This window comes from Ambystoma mexicanum, chromosome 11 (genome assembly GCF_040938575.1).
Source record: "Ambystoma mexicanum isolate Mex_15411 chromosome 11, UKY_AmexF1_1, whole genome shotgun sequence".
NCBI lineage: Eukaryota > Metazoa > Chordata > Amphibia > Caudata > Ambystomatidae > Ambystoma > Ambystoma mexicanum.
Window position 1 is genome coordinate 188,009,352 of NC_090934.1, and position 17,409 is coordinate 188,026,760.

At 43.7% G+C, this 17,409-nt stretch overlaps 1 protein-coding gene across 2 annotated transcripts in view; it reads right to left on the reverse strand.

The window, feature by feature from the left end:
- LOC138503207 (pancreatic secretory granule membrane major glycoprotein GP2-like) overlaps positions 1-17,409 on the reverse strand; it is a 964,255-nt gene that overhangs the window by 433,645 nt on the left and 513,201 nt on the right. For both annotated transcript variants that reach the window (XM_069622794.1, XM_069622793.1), the window contains exon 6: positions 7,464-7,621. In XM_069622794.1, the coding sequence (XP_069478895.1) occupies positions 7,464-7,621 (158 nt within the window). The remainder of the gene's footprint in view (positions 1-7,463; positions 7,622-17,409) is intronic.

The following is a 17,409-nucleotide window of genomic DNA, read 5'->3' on the forward strand; positions in this document are numbered from 1 at the left end:
CTTGCTCCTGCTGCCACAGCTTTACCTGATTGGCGGTGGGGGTCAGGACAAGGCATCTTCCTCTCATGCCTCTTTGAAGTGTCCGCTTTTCAATGTTCGGTCACTGCCCGTCCATGTTGCTTTACTGCCATGATCTGATCGCTGATTTTATAGGTCGGTGAGGCATCCGACCTTGTCCTGGTCCAAATGCTTCCACCTAATTTTCAAATGTTGCACATGGACCGCCCCCTTCCTTGGGTTGGGGGTGGCATTGCTATTATTTTTAAGTTAATTTATTCTGACTCTGCTTCCCATTAGTTATCAAATCAAAATGGAGGCTATGTTGGCTCGTTTCTCTAGCTCGGCTTCTTTTTGTATCCACATCTTAGTCGTATATCATCCCCCTGGTCCTGACACCTCTTTTTATGATGCTTTCCTTGATTTCGCTGCCAATCTTCAGCTTAGGCATGCACATCTCATCATCCGTGGGGATTTTAACCTAAGGTAAATGATGATGATGGTAGCGACTCTAAGATTCAAAGTTTCATCTCTGCTATGTGGGAAGCTTCACTTGCTCGAAACGTGTCTATCTCCAATGATGGGTTGGGCAATACTCTCGATCTCATATTCTCATGTTCTCAGAGGTCATCGTTTTTCCTACCATTCCCAATCACATGGACTGATCATTTTACTGTCCCATTCGTTTGGGGCATTAGTGCTGTGAAGCACCCCTTTTGCCATCACACTACTCTTCGGCGTGGTTGGCGCCCTGTGTCACAGGCTGATATTGTTGCACAAATCTGCGCTCAGCATTCTGAAACTGACCCTATAGTCCATGGCTCTTTGTCTGATACCTTGGTTTGGTTGGCAGACTCCCTTGCCCCCCTCAAGATGTCCAGATCGTTGCCTCGTCCTTCTCAGTGATGGTGCGCTTCGGCTGAAGTGCAGACAATTCGAGCGCAAATGAGACTTACTTATACTCCCGCCGCTAAGCTTGCCTTTTCACAGGCTACTGCACAGTAGGAGTTGTTTAAAATTGTGCGGGGCCTTTCGTCAGCTGCATCTGGTCCAGTTGCTCCCACGCAGGACCTATGTGACCCCTTGTCCCTTTTCTTTTGTGGACAAAATTAACAAAATTAGGTCCAACAATAACCCTTCTTCCTCTCAGCTATCTTTGTCTCCCCAGTTTCCTGCTATGTCCGCTTCTACTACTTCATGGTCTACGTTTCCTACGTTTTCTTCTCTAGATGTTTCTGCGGCTGTACTTAAGCTTAAGTCCGCCTCCCCTTGAGATTCTATTCCTCTCGGTATAATTAAGGACATTCTACCTCAGTTTGTCCATTTGCTGACCAAAGCAGTAAACACCTCTTTTCTCTTAAGCATGCCGTTTGCTAAATAAACCTTCTCTGGACTCTCTGGTTCCTGCTAATTTAACGCCTATCTCCCTTCTCTCGTTCTCTATGAAGCTCTTGGAATGTTTGGTCTGTCCGCTACTCACTACCTTTCTTGAGGATTCCTCCTTTTTTTTCACTCCTCGCAGTCTGGTTTCCGGTCAGGACAGGGGACAAAGTGTGTCCTGGTCTTGGTTATGGACGATCTAGTCCGGTCCCATGACAAGGGCGGCTTCAATCTCTCTGCCACCTTTGATACCATCTAACATGGGGTCCTGCTGGATCGCCTGGCAGGGGCCTGCCTCTCGGGTACCGTCCTGGCCTGGTTTTCTTCTTTTCTATCAGATTGCTGCCAAACTCTTTCTCTTCCTCCTTTTCTCCCACAGTCAACCCTCCTCACTTGTGGTGTCCCTCAAGGGTCCGCCATCTCCCCGGTCCTATTTAACACCTACGTTAACCAAAGTTATCTTTGCCCACAGCTTTCTTTGCTATTCATATACTGACGACAGCCAGATCCTGGTCCGTCTTGATCTGTCTATACCTGAATCGGTGGCCAGGTTTCGTGTCTGTCTGGAGGCGTGGGAGAATGGATGCGTAATAACTGCCTTAAATTGAACAGTAAAAAGACTGGAGGTGTTGGTGGTGGCCCTCCCTCGGCATCCTCTGTCTGGACTCTTGATTCCTGGCCTTCTTCTTTGGGCCCTTTTCCTGCCCCTGTCTCAATTGTTAAAGATCTTGGAGTGAAACTCTCTTCCTCCCTGTCCATGGAGCCTCAGGTCAGCTCAGTTTGTCAGCGGGCTATTTTCATCTTAAACTTATTCGCTGTGTCCTCCCTTTCATCCCTGTTCATCTTCGCGTGCCAGTAGTCTCTGCCCTTGTCCCTTCTTCGATTCACTACTGCAGTACTCTATTCCTTGCCCAGCCTGCCTACATCATCCAACTGCTTCAGGTTCTTCAGAATTCTGCTGCACGCTTGGCCACCTCTACCCCCAACTGGGCCCATTTTACTCCGATTCTTAGGAGGATTAATTGACTCCCGGTTATCCAGTGTATCCACTTCAAGGCCCTCAGTCTTGTCCATCGAGCCTTCCATGGTTAAGGAGTTGAATATCTTTAAGCTAAGTTTCAGATGTACGTTCCAGTCCGGGCGCTGCGCTATGCCGATGCTTGCTTAGCCACAGTCCCTGCAGTGAAATACCGGCGGATTGGTGGTTGCTCCTTTTCAGTGGTGTCCGCTGGCCTCTGGAATTCTCTGCCGCACCTTCTTAGAGGCACGGTCGGCCACCTAGCATTTAGTAAGGCCTTACAAACTAATCTTTTCAAAATTTCTGTCTGTTTCATTCCCTTGCGAGGAGCACCAAGGTGTTGCGCTGTACAAATTATCTACATTACACATTACATTACTTCACCCAATGTGCTCTGCACAACACAGGTCCAGAATATCTTTAACAGAAGCTCACACCCTACAGGCCACCAGAAACCTGAGATCAGGCACAGCTCTCCTCCTTGTCATTCGAGTTGCCAAGTCAACCAGAATAGAGGGTTCCTACTTCTCTGTCCAAGCTCCCACCATCTGGAACTTTATCCCTTTTAGTATCCGCAGCATAGAGGATCACCTCACCTTCTGGCAGGCACTCTCAACACTTGGCTCTACTCTTCTGCATCTTGACTGGCCTAGTGCACCTCCAGGGTGAACATTCCTACCCAGTCAGACAGGTGGGGGCACGTATGAGTCGCTTGAGGAGACAAGACAGTAGCTAGCCCACACAGAAAGGATTCCAGTCAATCCGTATGATGCAATCAGCTTACCCTCATGGCAACTAGATATCAGCTATGACTCACAGGTACGAATAGCACACCATCTCAATAAAACATAGGCCTATTCCTCTGGGGCACGGCCACCCTCCGACATACATCTGCAATAATCCTCCACTCGACCTTATAATGCACATCACTGCTGCCACTAGACTGCAGTTGAGTCCCACGAAAATAATATGGTGCAGCTGGGCACACAGACTTGCATACTCTCCCGAAAGCCTATCACAGCACCCATCCACTAGCCAGATCTCCATGAATCGCTAGCAGGGACTTGGGTGCCTCTACTTACCTTCGTACTGGACAAAATACACACATGCATTCTAAAATCCACTTCAATTCTCATATCTCGGCCCTCCAAAGGCATTCACCTACAGCGCTTTGAGCCCATACCAATGGCATTAGGGGCTATGCAAATGCCATATAACATAACATAGCATAAATGCCAACAGTGGTCATATTTAACCCCAGCCCTACTACATAAAATGCATCCAGAGCCATTGCCCGAATTGTAGATGTTCTATGGCTTCTTCCAAAACACGTAGTGGGACTGCACAGAGGTCTAAATGTTTTGGAACGATGTAGTAGATGTTCTGGCAATGTTTTCACTGTGGCCCCTGGAGCCCTCTATCAAACTGTTTGCTGTAGCTAATGCCTGTTAAGATGTTGGGGCTGGTTGTAGCGAAACGACAGCTCATGTAGCAGTGGACATGTTCTGCTCCCTTGTTAATGATGGTCTGGTTTAAGAATATGATTCTATGACCTATGGGCCATTGCACAAAGGGCTATAAGAATCTAAGAATGAGCATAGTGAAAGTGATAACATATATTGTGTATGGGACTATTTTATGGATGCTGTGTTGCAATATCCTAATGTAATGCCTCCACTAAGTAATGTTTTTGACTTTTATTATGGCATTGGCACAACAATTGTTTTTTTTTTTTATTTATTAGGTACATATTTAAAATAAATGAATTAACCCATTAACTACATAACATATTTCATATACATCTTGATCAATAGCTGAGAAAACATCATAACATAAAAATTCTACAATTTCACACAATTCCTAACACATCAGAATTTAACAATCATCAATACATTTAAAAATTATGGTTATCGTGACATATTGACCAATTACTAAGATTGCCCACCATTGTTCTATTGATAACGAACTATATTGCTCAATAAATCTACGAAAATTGACACATCTGTACTGACTTAAATGTACACAATCAATCAGCAAATGTTTCTTTAGCTGAACTTGAAAAGCGACACTTTTGGTCAGATTTCCCCAGTTTCAGACGATTTCAGATAATTTCCTTTGTCAGGAGTACATTTTATCTTACTTTTAAAAATATGCTCCTATAGGATGCATTAGGGAACTCACCCAGGTATTTAGGCAAAACACTGAAAAACATAACTTCATCTCTAAAATTATAAAAATGTTTATATTGTTACATGAAAATTGAGTTACAAGTCAGTCATTAACCCAGAGTTTCTCTTTCACTTTGGGGTTGTTCATAAGTATATCTAGACCTATGTCTGCTTGAACCAAAATGTCCATGCAGTCTTGTTTCCGAACCAGTAAGTCACGGTCAACCACTAGGTCAAGAATACACTTTATCCTGTAAAATGGGGAGTTAAAAGATGCCATTCTAAAAAAGGCCAATCTCTTGCAATTCACCATAGCAGAAAACTATTTGGATATAGAATTGGTGCTCATTTGCCACGCAATAATGTAGAGAAGCTGAAGATGGCAATCCATAGACACAGGCAAGATATTTGTGATGTGAAATGTTTGTGAAAGGACATCATGGCAACTAAGTTACTGTTGTTTAAAAATAATGTTTGTGTAGTTTATGTATGAAGTGTTTTATAACCACGCTGCTTTATTGCAAAATTTTGACAATTGAATAAAAACATAAATAAACTTGGGTGGGGGGGGGAGAAAGGCACATGAATTAAGAAAAGGGGTAAAAAACACTAAATGTTGAGAGTGGGTACTTCAAAGGATGCTAAACTTATACAAAATAAAGATGGGTCCTGTGACATTATAACAGAGGGTTCCACCTTCAAGAATGAGTTAGTTAGCTAGAGATATTGACAAAAGGAAGATCACAGTGCGACTGGATTCAGAGACTTATGACGGCGGCCACACGTTCCTGGGACATTACTGGACAAGACAGGAAAACACATTTGTAAAAACATAATGGAGCGACTCAGACAAAGAATACAGGGAGGGAAAGGAGAGGTAGTAATTTTCAGCACATACCAACACGGGCCCAGTACCTGCCTAAGAGGGGCGCACACACCTAATACTACAGTACAACACTATGCCCTGCACAATGCTTCTAGCAGGACTCATGGTAAAGGATAGGTAAGCCACAGAAACCTCCAGAACGAGATTCACCCTAATTTTATTTGTCTTTTTTTATTATTATTTACTTATTCTTGTTTCAATTGAAATTGAAACAATTTTTACAAGAGTTTTTCCTGTATGTCCTTCCATTGAGTGATAAGTCCATCCGAACGCCAGGCTCCTCGTTTTTAAGTATTCCTGGTTCCATGGGGTTTCATTGTACTCCAAAGAGAATGGATGGTTATGTGTCTCCTTGGACATTAGGCTTAACAATGTTGCTGCTTGTGAATAGTCCGGATTCTTGGAAAAAGCCTACTACTGCTATAACCTAAGAGGTTTTCTCCCTGCTTATCAGCCGACTCCACCACTCATCTTCATCGTAGAACTGCAGGTTTTTGAATAAGGGCCCCAGATGACGAGAGCGTGCGGCAATTAGCCCCCGGCAGTTTAGAAGGAGATGTTTAGTAGTTTCTTTCACTTCCTTCTGTGCGCACCCTAATTTAGAAGTTTATTCAGTCCCACTTAGATACCCAGAAATCAGAAACTGGCTGTTTTGTGCATTGTATGGACTGGGAAAGATAACTCTGTCCACAGGGATGAAAGTAGTTTGGTGTCCAAGCAGGGTGTTTCCTACAATTCATAGAATTGTTCGGGGCTATGAGGGATTGTTTTGGGGGATTTCCGTTAGAGCCTGTATTTACAGCGCTGCTAGATCCAGATGATGGACTCCCACATGTATGGCGTCATCTAATGCAACCGTAGCTAGCCAACACTGCAGATTAAGAGAAAAGGGGAGACAGACTTGGGAGGAGTTCTCAGATGTAGAATGGGATAAAATATGTAAACATGTTAAGAAGATTTCCAAGAATGTGCTTTTCAAACAGTTACAACACAATGTCCTGCACCAAATCTATGTTATTCCCTTAAAAACACACAAAATAGACAGGATTGCTCCCCATTTTGCCCAATATTCCAAGAGGATAGAGCCTCCTTGTATCACCTATTCTGATCTTGTTCACTAATTGCAGAATGTTAGACTGAGGTGCTGCTTACGCTGCAGAAGGCAAATGGAAGTCTTAAGAAGTTGCCAATCGTGCCTGTTGGGTCTCACACCCACATCAAAGTAGAATACATGTAGAGCTAAATTGGTTCATCTAGGATGTAGTGCAACTATACCTACAACCACATCCCCCTAATTCACTCCTGTCTGTTAGACACCCTGAAGGAGCTCCCCGCCCGACCCTGTTCCTGTTTACTATAGACAACTTGAAGCAACTAGTGTGCAGAAGGCGTGAGCACAAATCACCAATAAATAATGTCCAAATACTCAGACACTAACAAACAAAGGGACATGTTGGATTCCTTATTGTTACTTATGTAGGTTTGTGTAATAAAAAGAACTGGGGCTGCTGTTTGTCACTAGGTGTCCTCTTTTAAGCAGCTTTATTTCCTGATCCTCAGTCCAAAGCCTCTAACATATGAAAAGCTTGAGTGCGATGGGATGCAGTGGGAAGGGCCAATCACAATGTAAACACTCTTGGTACCAACAAATATATTCATCCATTCTTCAGTCAAAAGTGAGAGGTGAGTCACTCCAGTGAGGTTTTTATTTTGAGGAGTGGTGCTATGCTTGCAGGAATACTTTCCGTGCAGCCCCATCTCCACGTACAGTATTTGTTGAACATAAAATTATGGAAAACATGGTAACTATAAAGAGAAATCGTCAGGTTAGCCAAACCATAAAAAAGCGAATTGAGATTTCTAAGGCACAATTTGAATGGCTTTATAAGTCCATTCTATAGGGGTTCGACGGATTGATACTATTATGTTAATGGTCTGGAGGAGGATTTGAGTCAAGCACCCTGGGGCTCGCCTACCCCTCTTTTCTATGCAGCCCTTATCCACATGCACCTACCGGATCAAAGGCCGTAGAACGGTTTGTAGGCTCGTCTGCATTGTCATGTTGTAGGTACAGCTGAAGGACATGTTCAGAGCACTGCTTATTATAATAGGACGATCCAAGTCAGGTGGAATGTAGAGGGCATTTGTGTAGGTCATCATGCCATCATAAAGCTAGAAAAGAAATTAAGGACAAATTAGAAATAGACAACATTAAAAATGATTGGTAAAATATCTTCTAGTGTATAGCATACCAGTGATAAACATTTAGAACAGTAGTCACTTGAAGGGGGCATTCGTTACCACCAAGCTGAGGTCAAGAAAGGGCCCGAGGGATGCAGTTGGGAGGTCCTGGTAATCGAGAAGCGGATGACTATCAAAGCACTGTGTTAGAGAGGGAAAGTATAGGCATTAAGGGGCTACCTGGAATGCACACTGGTGGTCCTGTCTGTCCAGGGGAGGACTATGTGGACTGAGACCTACTCGCTGAAATCAGTCTTCCAATTCCTGATTGATGAAGTGACCTATTGAACCATGTGCTTCTGAGAGCTGATGGTGCACCCTGGTTCTGCTCAGCAGTGCTAGCAGGAGATCAGTGATAGTGTTGTATGAAGACAGCTAAACCACTGAAGCATCACTTAGTCTGTGTTGACTGTAAGAAAGAGGATGCAAAGTAAGAGCATCATTCGAGGAGCCCATCTAAAGTTCCTCACATGTTCGTTCATAATCCGATGCAGTGTGGGCAACGCTAACGAGGGGCAAGAGCATGGTAATCACTAGAGCGGACATGTGGAAAAGGAGTCTACTGGGGAACAACAGATTCTGTGCCTTTCAGCATCACAATAATCAATGCTGTTTGTATGGTGGTCACTTATTTATTTATTGGGCATTTGTTGAAGCTTATACAACAAATAAATTGCGTTTCAATTAGGCTTTCTACAGACTTTCTGTAAATATCACGTGATGCAATATTATGTCCAGAGGGAATTCATAGCTTGGGCATGTCATGTTAAAGAATACATGTGGCTTGCCCTAAGGGATACAGCCAGTTTTCTCTTAATTTCCCAGAAGTTTGGAGGAGAGGTGTTGGGGATGGATGTGTGTATACGTACTAGGTTGCTACCAAACAAAGGGACTCGTGTTCCATAAGTTTCTGTTTTCCAGAAATCTTATTATTATAAGTAAAATAAAGCATAAAAGTATAGAGCATGCCGCTTCAAATGTTTTCAAATGGTCAGAAGTAACAAAAATAACTTTCACAAGACCATCTAAAAACTCCTTTAGTCTTCCTGCAATGGCAATACTCGTTCTATCTAAAATGCCTAGTTTGCTTGCCAGATCTAACAAAAGCAACCAAAGTGTAAAATCAATGAGTTTTTTCCTCCAAACCCCCCTCCCTCAACCTTGCAACATATAAAGGTTTTTCCATGGAACATTCCAACCTATGTGGACTCCGTGCAATCTTTTGTCTGTGGTATTGCACCCCACCTCTGTTTAACTGTCAATTCAACTAATGCTGCCACCTCACGTATGAGCCTCAACGTGATCCCCTTAAGGTGGCATATATTTTGCCAAGAGGATACCACTCCATCTGGATATTCCTTCCTGTTTCATTAATCATCTGTGTCAATTATTCCATCAAGAGTATATCTCTGGCAGTGCTGACCCCCTCCTACTCCCTGGGAGGGGCTTTACGTTTCCACCCTCTAGTTAAATTCACTCTGTCACATGATCCAGCCCTTCATAGCACCCCTCTTCATTGTATAATCCAAAAAAAGAATTGTAAGCGAGTCAACCTGTCTAGGTCGTATATCCAGGACAACACCTCATTCCAATACACCTACATTGTCGACACAACCCTTCCTCACCCCGTCTCCAATGAAGTGGATCATTCCCGGAGTACAATTTGGACAGTCGGACGGGGTGATACTTACTTCTTTTGATTTAAATCTTTTTATTGAAGAAGAATGGTGGAGCAATAAAGTGAATAGGAAGGAACAAAACAAAGGCCAGAGGGCCCAAAAACAGCAAAATAACGGACTCTGCAAATACACCCCAATTGCCGTATCCAAGCATTCAACAAATATTCTTCCCCACTCCCTCTCCTGCATTGCCCACTCTTATCCAAAAGAAAAAGACCCCCCCCCCTGATAACAGTAACTAGAGGAACAATCAATAAAATGTACAGTGCGCATAAGGGGAAGGAAATCACAAAGGCATCATGGAAGAAGCAAAACTGGTAGGCATTCGAGTCAGTGCCCAACACCACTATTTCTTTTTTTGTTTTTGTTTGTGCTGATTCTAGATAGGTCAGGAGTATGTATGTGTATATATATATATATATATATGTGTGATATATTGATCATACATGTCCCAAAGCTGTTTTGCTCTCTCCATCCCTCTACGATTCACAAAGGCTTGCCTCTCATGCATACACAAGCTAGATACAAGCCCCTCTCACACACTCATAGTTGGGCCATCCAGGGACTTCCATTAAATGAGGATGTTTTTTCTAGCTGCAAACAACATAGTATGTAGAAGCCTAATTACATTATTATCATCATGCCAGTCTCCCATGTCTACCCCAAACAACATGGACATGGGACCAAATATCGGCATTGGCCCTGGGATTCTCCTTGACCAAGACCCAGATTCTCTAGGCAACCGGGCAGAACCAAAATATATGCCTCAATGACCCCCGCTGCTCACAGCCCCTGCAGCAGTCGGCAGATGCAGATCATTTCATTGCGGCTATCTTGACCGGCGTTTAATAATAACTCTGAATAATTGTGTACTTTATTTCTCTGTTCCCCATGTTGTATGAAGCGGCATTGATCAATGAAAAGAAAGAGTATATAGCTGCACAGTCCAATTGGAAATCTAACTCCGCCGCCCACTGTTCTGCTAATATCATATTCCATATTCCTCCCCAAGTTATTTGGGATGCTAAATTGATGAAATGGACCTCAGTTTAGGGACATCTAACCCATTGGCTTCTAGTTCTAATTCGCAGCTTGCGGCGTTCCTAGTAAAAGGAGATTTTGTAATCTGGGACATAATCTGAGAAATCACCACCCTGTGTTCTAGCAAGGCCCTTCGCTCAATTCCCAGTACCGTCCTGGCCTTTGTGAAGAGTAACAGAGCTGCATTTTCAAACAGATCCGATATGTGCATCTTTTCGGGCATGTTAAGAGGAGCGCTCTTAGACTAAGCCAGAGAGGGATTGGCTTAGTGTCAACACCAGTTTTCATCAGCAACTGCGACCAATGCCATAACAAGGGCCCTACAATGGGGTGGTACACAATGTGACCTGGAAGACGGGACCATGGGAGAGCCAGAGCCCCCTGCGGCGTGAGGGGTTGCAATATCGCCAGTTTGGTTTTATTCCAGCCGTTCATCTCATTTGGATTCGACCATCTCTTTATCCAGCACGCCTCTGCTGACAAGAAGTAGGATTGCCAGAAGGAAAGAGCAAAACCCCCATCCTGTTTGGAGGCATACAGCCACTCTGCTTTTAGTCTGACTCTCCTATGTCTCCAGATAAATGCCCCAATGTGTCTGTCAAGCTCACGTCTCATCTGCGGGGGCATAGGGAAATGGAATCATTTGTGCCAGATAAACCAATTTAGGGCAGGTAGTCCTTTTTACAACAATTATTCTTCCCTGCTAAGCTAGGGGTAGGACGTTCCACCTAAGCAAGTCCACCTGAATTTTGGACACCAGTATCGGATAATTATTGTGAGCCAGATTCCCTATTCGAGAGCCGATATGTATCCCCAAATATTTGATGGTATTCTTCTGCAATCTAAACGGGGCCACACCACACCCCACCCCCCAGGTTCCAAGGAATATCAATGCGCAGTGGTAGTACCTCTGAGTTGTCATAGCTAACTTTATATCCAGCAATCTATTCCCTGAAGCTACGAAAGTTGAAGCAACTAAGTAAGGGCACAAGCATTATTTCCTTTTTGTCCCTTCAATTTTACACCCATGTGCAAGGCCATGCAGATTCAATAATAGACTATTTGATCAAACTGAGAGACCTAGAAGTCATGTGAGATAGACCACATATTGGCATAAGTGGTTGCCAAGTGGTCTGTTGTGGTATAGACTACTGAATCCGTCATCCATTTCCATCGACGGAAGGAAGGAGCATAGAACCGTGCTTTGCTGCAGAGAGGCTAAAACCTCATTTACAGTGCGGAGCACCGTGCAGGCAACAAGTGGTTGCTGGTCTGTTATGGTCCGTTGGTGGACCGTTGTGATCGGGACAGACTCTCAACCAACGGCAGCACGCCAGCTTCCGCCAGCAACCTACATCTAATCCCTTGCCGACGGAGTACAGACGGATCAACTGTATAGTGAGTGTGCATATCAGTGTACGGGGGAGTGGAAGGTGAGGAACGATTGGGGAAATATTTGTATTGGCAACTTTACTACGCCAGGAAGCGACAGCTGGCACTTAAGCCGTTGAGCTTTCAGATGCCACTGTTTCTCAGATATTATCTTATGATGCTGGGTCGTGACTGCGGGCACGCAAGCCTTTGAGCTACCTGGCTTATTAAGAGCCACACCTGTAGAAAGAGTACTATTTTGGAGCAGGGCACAGCTACTCCAGGCGCTTGCCAGAGGTTAAGAAGTTCCTTTTTTCTTTGGGAGGGAGTGCTGTAGAAAAGACTACTTGCCCTCACACACTACCGCAAATTGATCCTGGGAACATGAGTGACACCAGCTTCCTTGAAGGTGCAGGGGACATAGGCTGTGTTGGAGATCTAACCTTGGGTAATAGCAAGTTGACTTTGGCAGAATCTGCACCAAAAGGGCCTTCACTGGAGAACAATCTAAGCCCTCATGGACAGCTTTTTGCCGATCCAGCTACCTTGGCAGGATCCCCGTCAGAATTCGTCGAATTACTACCTTTCAGCAACTTTGCAAAAAGCCCTGAGAGAACGAATATCCTTAATCATACCTTCGGGAATCAGATGAATGCATAAAGCTGTCATTCCCGTCAACATCAGCAATCAACTCAATCCTGAGTGCACATGTTGCCATCTACGATAACATCAGGGATGAAGTAAGAGCCCACACACTAATTCTTTCGGAGCTGAATGTTAAAATGGATATACTGAGCTCTAGGTACTTTGAGATTAAAAGATCTACAAAGAATACATGTGAAAAAGTGGTGGGAATCGGAGAGGGATTAGAAGAGATAGTTCTTAACCAGGCCAAAGGACCTATGATAAACAGGACATCGACTGCAAAGATTTTAAAAAAAGCTTTAAAAAAAGTCTATGATGGCAGATGAATCATCGGGGGTTCACCAGATAAAGTCCTAGATTTAGCAAGCAATTAACAGTCCTGATTTAGGCAGTGACGTAGCCAGGATTCTCTGAAAAGTGGGCCCATCATAATGACATTAACATCCGTAAATGCCCACACAGCGTTGCTGAGTGGGTATTCACAGATTTTGACTGGGCCTTGCCTGCTCAGGCCCTACACTGTCTAGGCCTAAAGGCCCAATATCAAACAACGTGAGAATGCAAGGGATAAGCTTATTTCTAGAATGGGGTTGAAACACATCGTATCGACCAAGATCCGACTAGAGACCATTGATTAACTAGTCTTTTTCCCCATTAAGGACGACTGTAATTGTAAATGTTTATTAGTACAGTGCTTACACACAAGTTAATTGCTTCAAAGCGCTTCAAGGTGGGAATGGTGCAAGGAAAAAACAGTAGACATTCTTCGGCCTTGAGGTTTCTGAATGTTCTAACAAAGTAACTAGCGTACTAGACCTGACAGCATTTCACTCTACCCCTGAGAATATGAAGGTGAAGGAGGGGTAGCCCCAAAAGCTTCCTCAACACCAGTCCTAAGACCTGCAACTAGGATCTGTTTGTCTGCATTGGTCTACAATACCTCTGTCTCCTATGCTCCTCAGAGAGCCAGACTCACTTGCCTTCGAACATGGGCCCTCCAGCTCCAAACTGCCACTGCCTAGTCTTTAGGCTCCTTCTGCCTCTACCTCCCGGCATTCGAATCTGTCATGATTGCAACAGGTGCAGCAGGCTACAGGCTTCCTCTGCCTTCACCCTGTTACGATGTCAGTGTGTGTAGGGGCCCCCTGCTCCCTCTGTCACACTTTGCCACGCCGTAGACCAATTTACAGTGCACAGCATTGCTCGGTGGACCTTCAGCTCGGCAAATGTCCTACTCTTCAACGGTTGCCCAGGCTCCTCATCACATTACGGTTCAGCCCATGTGTAGTCAACGGGTTGGGATCCTACCTTCATCCCAGCCGTCACCTCCTGTGCTTCACTCACAACCGCTGCCCTCAATCCTTTATGCTGGGACCAGCCCAGGGTCCTCTTGCTTCTTACAAGAACCTTTCAGCTACAAGGCTCACTTCCAGATGTCAGGGAGCTTGTCTAGATTGCTTTAATGAACATGGTGGACGCCAATAAAGGAAGATTTTCTGGGAGGATCTGGGAGCTCTGTTCTCGGGCAGCCATCTTGCTTGCGTCCCCTGGCGGTCTCCTCGTAGTCCAGGTTTTTATACCCTATCTTCCAGACAATCCAACAACCAACTCTGTTGTTGGAATAAATGGAAAGAGGGGTTGGAAGCATGCAGGAGTGTAATACGGTTGGGCCTGGGTGGAGAGGCATTTGCAGCTACGAGTCAAGGTGAATACTTGCATACTAGGCAAAATCCGTTCAGGCCCATGTGTAGGATGGTAACAGACATCCTGTGAGACTGGAGAATACGAGACAGAAGGATGGATTACAAGAATAACTAAGCTGAGGAGGTTCTACTTCTCTCTTATGTGCCTCCATCTTGTTTATTATCACAAACAAATCACTAGACTGATGAGGTTCCATGTCTCTAATGAATGTGCCAAATCTTGTTTATTACCACACACAAACATCACTAAACTGAGGAAGTTCCATGTCTCTCCAATGAATGTGCTTCCATCTCGTTTATTATCACAAATGAGAATTACAAAGCTGAGGAGGTTCTAAATCTCTATAGTTAATGTTTCTAGTTCTACTTCTGCAACATAGAATGGGGGTGGATAGTAGTGATAGAGGGCTGAGAGTATCCGGTGCACCCAGACTCTCATTTACGACCTACAGTTCCCACTACTTATTTATTAAATAACTTAGGCATTCTTCCAAATAAAGTTTTAATAGGCCCTGTGATGAGCATGGAGGAGCCATGTAACAGGAAGGCGGAGAGTACAGAAAATGCCTAGTATTGAGTTAAGAGCCACGTTTTGTGAAATGAATCTGGGAAGTTGATTGAGGATGTGGAGGGGTTGAGAGGGATAGAGATGATGCTCCCAAAGAGTATCTTCTGTCGCCTCTCCCGTGGTTTTTGGTGACAGGATTTGGAGGAGGAGCTGATCAACAGAACGGAAGTCTCTAGTAAGGTGTCTCTCAATATCAGAGTGTTAAGTTGGTTAATAGAAGGAATGATTATTACCTGACTAAAAGGTTTTTCAATAAGTGTATAATTTCTTGCTCTGCTTCTGGTTTCAGTGGGTACTGACAAATTCAGGGAAGTTTCTTAAAGGGATCAACCTTTGTCCTATCTGGCTCTGCTGTGCGGCATGTACCCTACGACATTGTCATGTGTTGACCATAGAGAGGCAGGTATGGCATTAATCACATCCTTCAGATCATCAACCACTCTCCATCACATGATGGTTGCTCCCCTGGCGCTGTTTGGAGTGCTGCTAGGACTGCCTCTGCATCATAGTCGGGGATACTTAGAAACCCATCCCGCCTGCAATAGGTGGTGCACCCAAACTTGCAAAGTAAGTCTCTACCTAGGAAGTTGGCGGGGGCTGTGGGGCTTAACAAAAATACATGTGTGCCAGTCATATGTCTTAATGCCATAGTGAGGGAATCTGTGACTGGGTGTATAATAGGAGTGTTAGAGATACCTACTGCTTTTACACTTTCAGTGGATACTGGCACATTCTGGAAGAGGTCTGTGCTGACTTACTTGACCCTGTGTCTACTAAAGATGGTATCTATATTCTCTTTATATTGCACTGTACATATGGGCCATCTTGGGCAATTCAGAGCAATGGATACAAATGGATCTCATTATCTAGATGTAGTTAGAAATGAACAAAAACGAGGTTATGGCAGATGAAGTCACAGGTCCACAGCGCTTGTATAACAATTAAAGAGATCAACCAAGGCTGCAGGTGTCTGGGTGGTGTGGGTATACTGCCAGTATAAATCCACGAGGTAAGTTATGAAGAACAAAGGAGGTCCCAGTCTCGCTGCGCCAAGGAATTGGAATTTATTAAAGGTGAAAAACGCCTGACACGTGTTTCAAGCTGCGTACAGCTCTTCTTCAGAGGCTTGAATTACGGCAATTAGTCGTCACAATTAATCGTGCGATGGAATTCTGAGCAGACACAAATTTACGATCGCCGCGCTTCCGCAATAGCGAGGCAGCTTGAGAATTTATCCTGGCATTGTCCTACGTTTAATTGTGACGACTAATTCAAGCCTCTGAAGAAGAGCTGTATGCAGCTTGAAACACGTGTCAGGCGTTTTTCACCTTTAATAAATTCCAATTCCTTGGCGCAGAGAGACTGGGACCTCCTTTGTTCTTTGTAGTTAGAAAGGGCCTTGGTCATTCTGGAGCATGTGGTGTGTTCAAATTCAGAAAAGGAGTGGAAGCTTCCTGATTGTTGTCGGGAAAGGGGGCAGGGTTACCAGTAGGAACCTTTGTAGTATTATTCTGTCCCTGGTTGCCCTGGAAGTATGGTCTTTGTGGTCTAGATGGACACTTGTTCTTCCAATGCCCCTCCTGTTTACAATAGTTGCAAACTAATGGGTTTAATATAGATAAGGATGGAGTAGGCACCACTTGATGATAAGTTAGATTGCTTAAATTGGATAAGATATTTTATGCTATAGCATATGGAGCACTGCAGTAATAAGCCATCCAAGGCACTAGAATTGTGTAATCATAAAGCATTCTCTCACCACAAGGTCATAGGACCCTTAGTCGAAATTAATTGATACATAATTCATCTATCATAGATGTTAAAACAATTTTATGTATGGTGATTTGATTTTTTATTTTACATATCAAATTGTGCAAATAAATTAGAAGAACAGATCCATATAATCAAAACATAATTAGGTCAATGCATTTCGGGCTGTGTCCGTCTTCAGAGCCATTTCTGAATAGAAGAAAACATCAACTCCAAGAAAAATAAAGAACAGAAAAATAATATTGTTAATATTTCTTTGCTTGCGCTTCTCATCCACTTGGTTATAAATCTCAAAATCACTACCTGTGTCCACCTGCACATCTAACTAAATCACCATCTGATCATACACCTTAGCAGCCTGAAAAGTAAACATACATATACAAAACTAATGAATGAATGCATGCATATGACATGTGGCAGCTCAGTACCTAGAGAATCTCTAATAACTAGTACCTAAAGCCAGTAAAAATTGACAAGTTCCTAATATGTTGCAAGCAAGCTGTAGTGAAAAGAAAGCTGGAGGAAAAAGAAAGGAGGAAAACAGGAACAGAGAAAGGAAAACATGTCATTAAACTGTAGTAAATTCCATAATATTCAAATCTTAGAACACTTAAACATCCTGGCCAGATAAGATGGCACATTGCTTACCTTACCGCAACCAGACGGCCTGGATAGTTTCTGGAGCTTTCAAAGAGATGTGTGAGTCTCCGAGAGATTTGTTTGAATTGTAGACTACCTGTGCCATATGCGTCACGTAGTGACGTCATTCCATGACATCACCCCGAAAGGTGTTGGGGCGTGGGAGCAATGAAAAGCTGAACCAACGTCCGAAGACTTATAAACCAATAACCTTGGGAGCCTCATTCAAATGAAAAAAATTACCAAAATAGCATGTTATTACCCACAAAACTATAACAACTTTCACAAATGTAAATATACAAT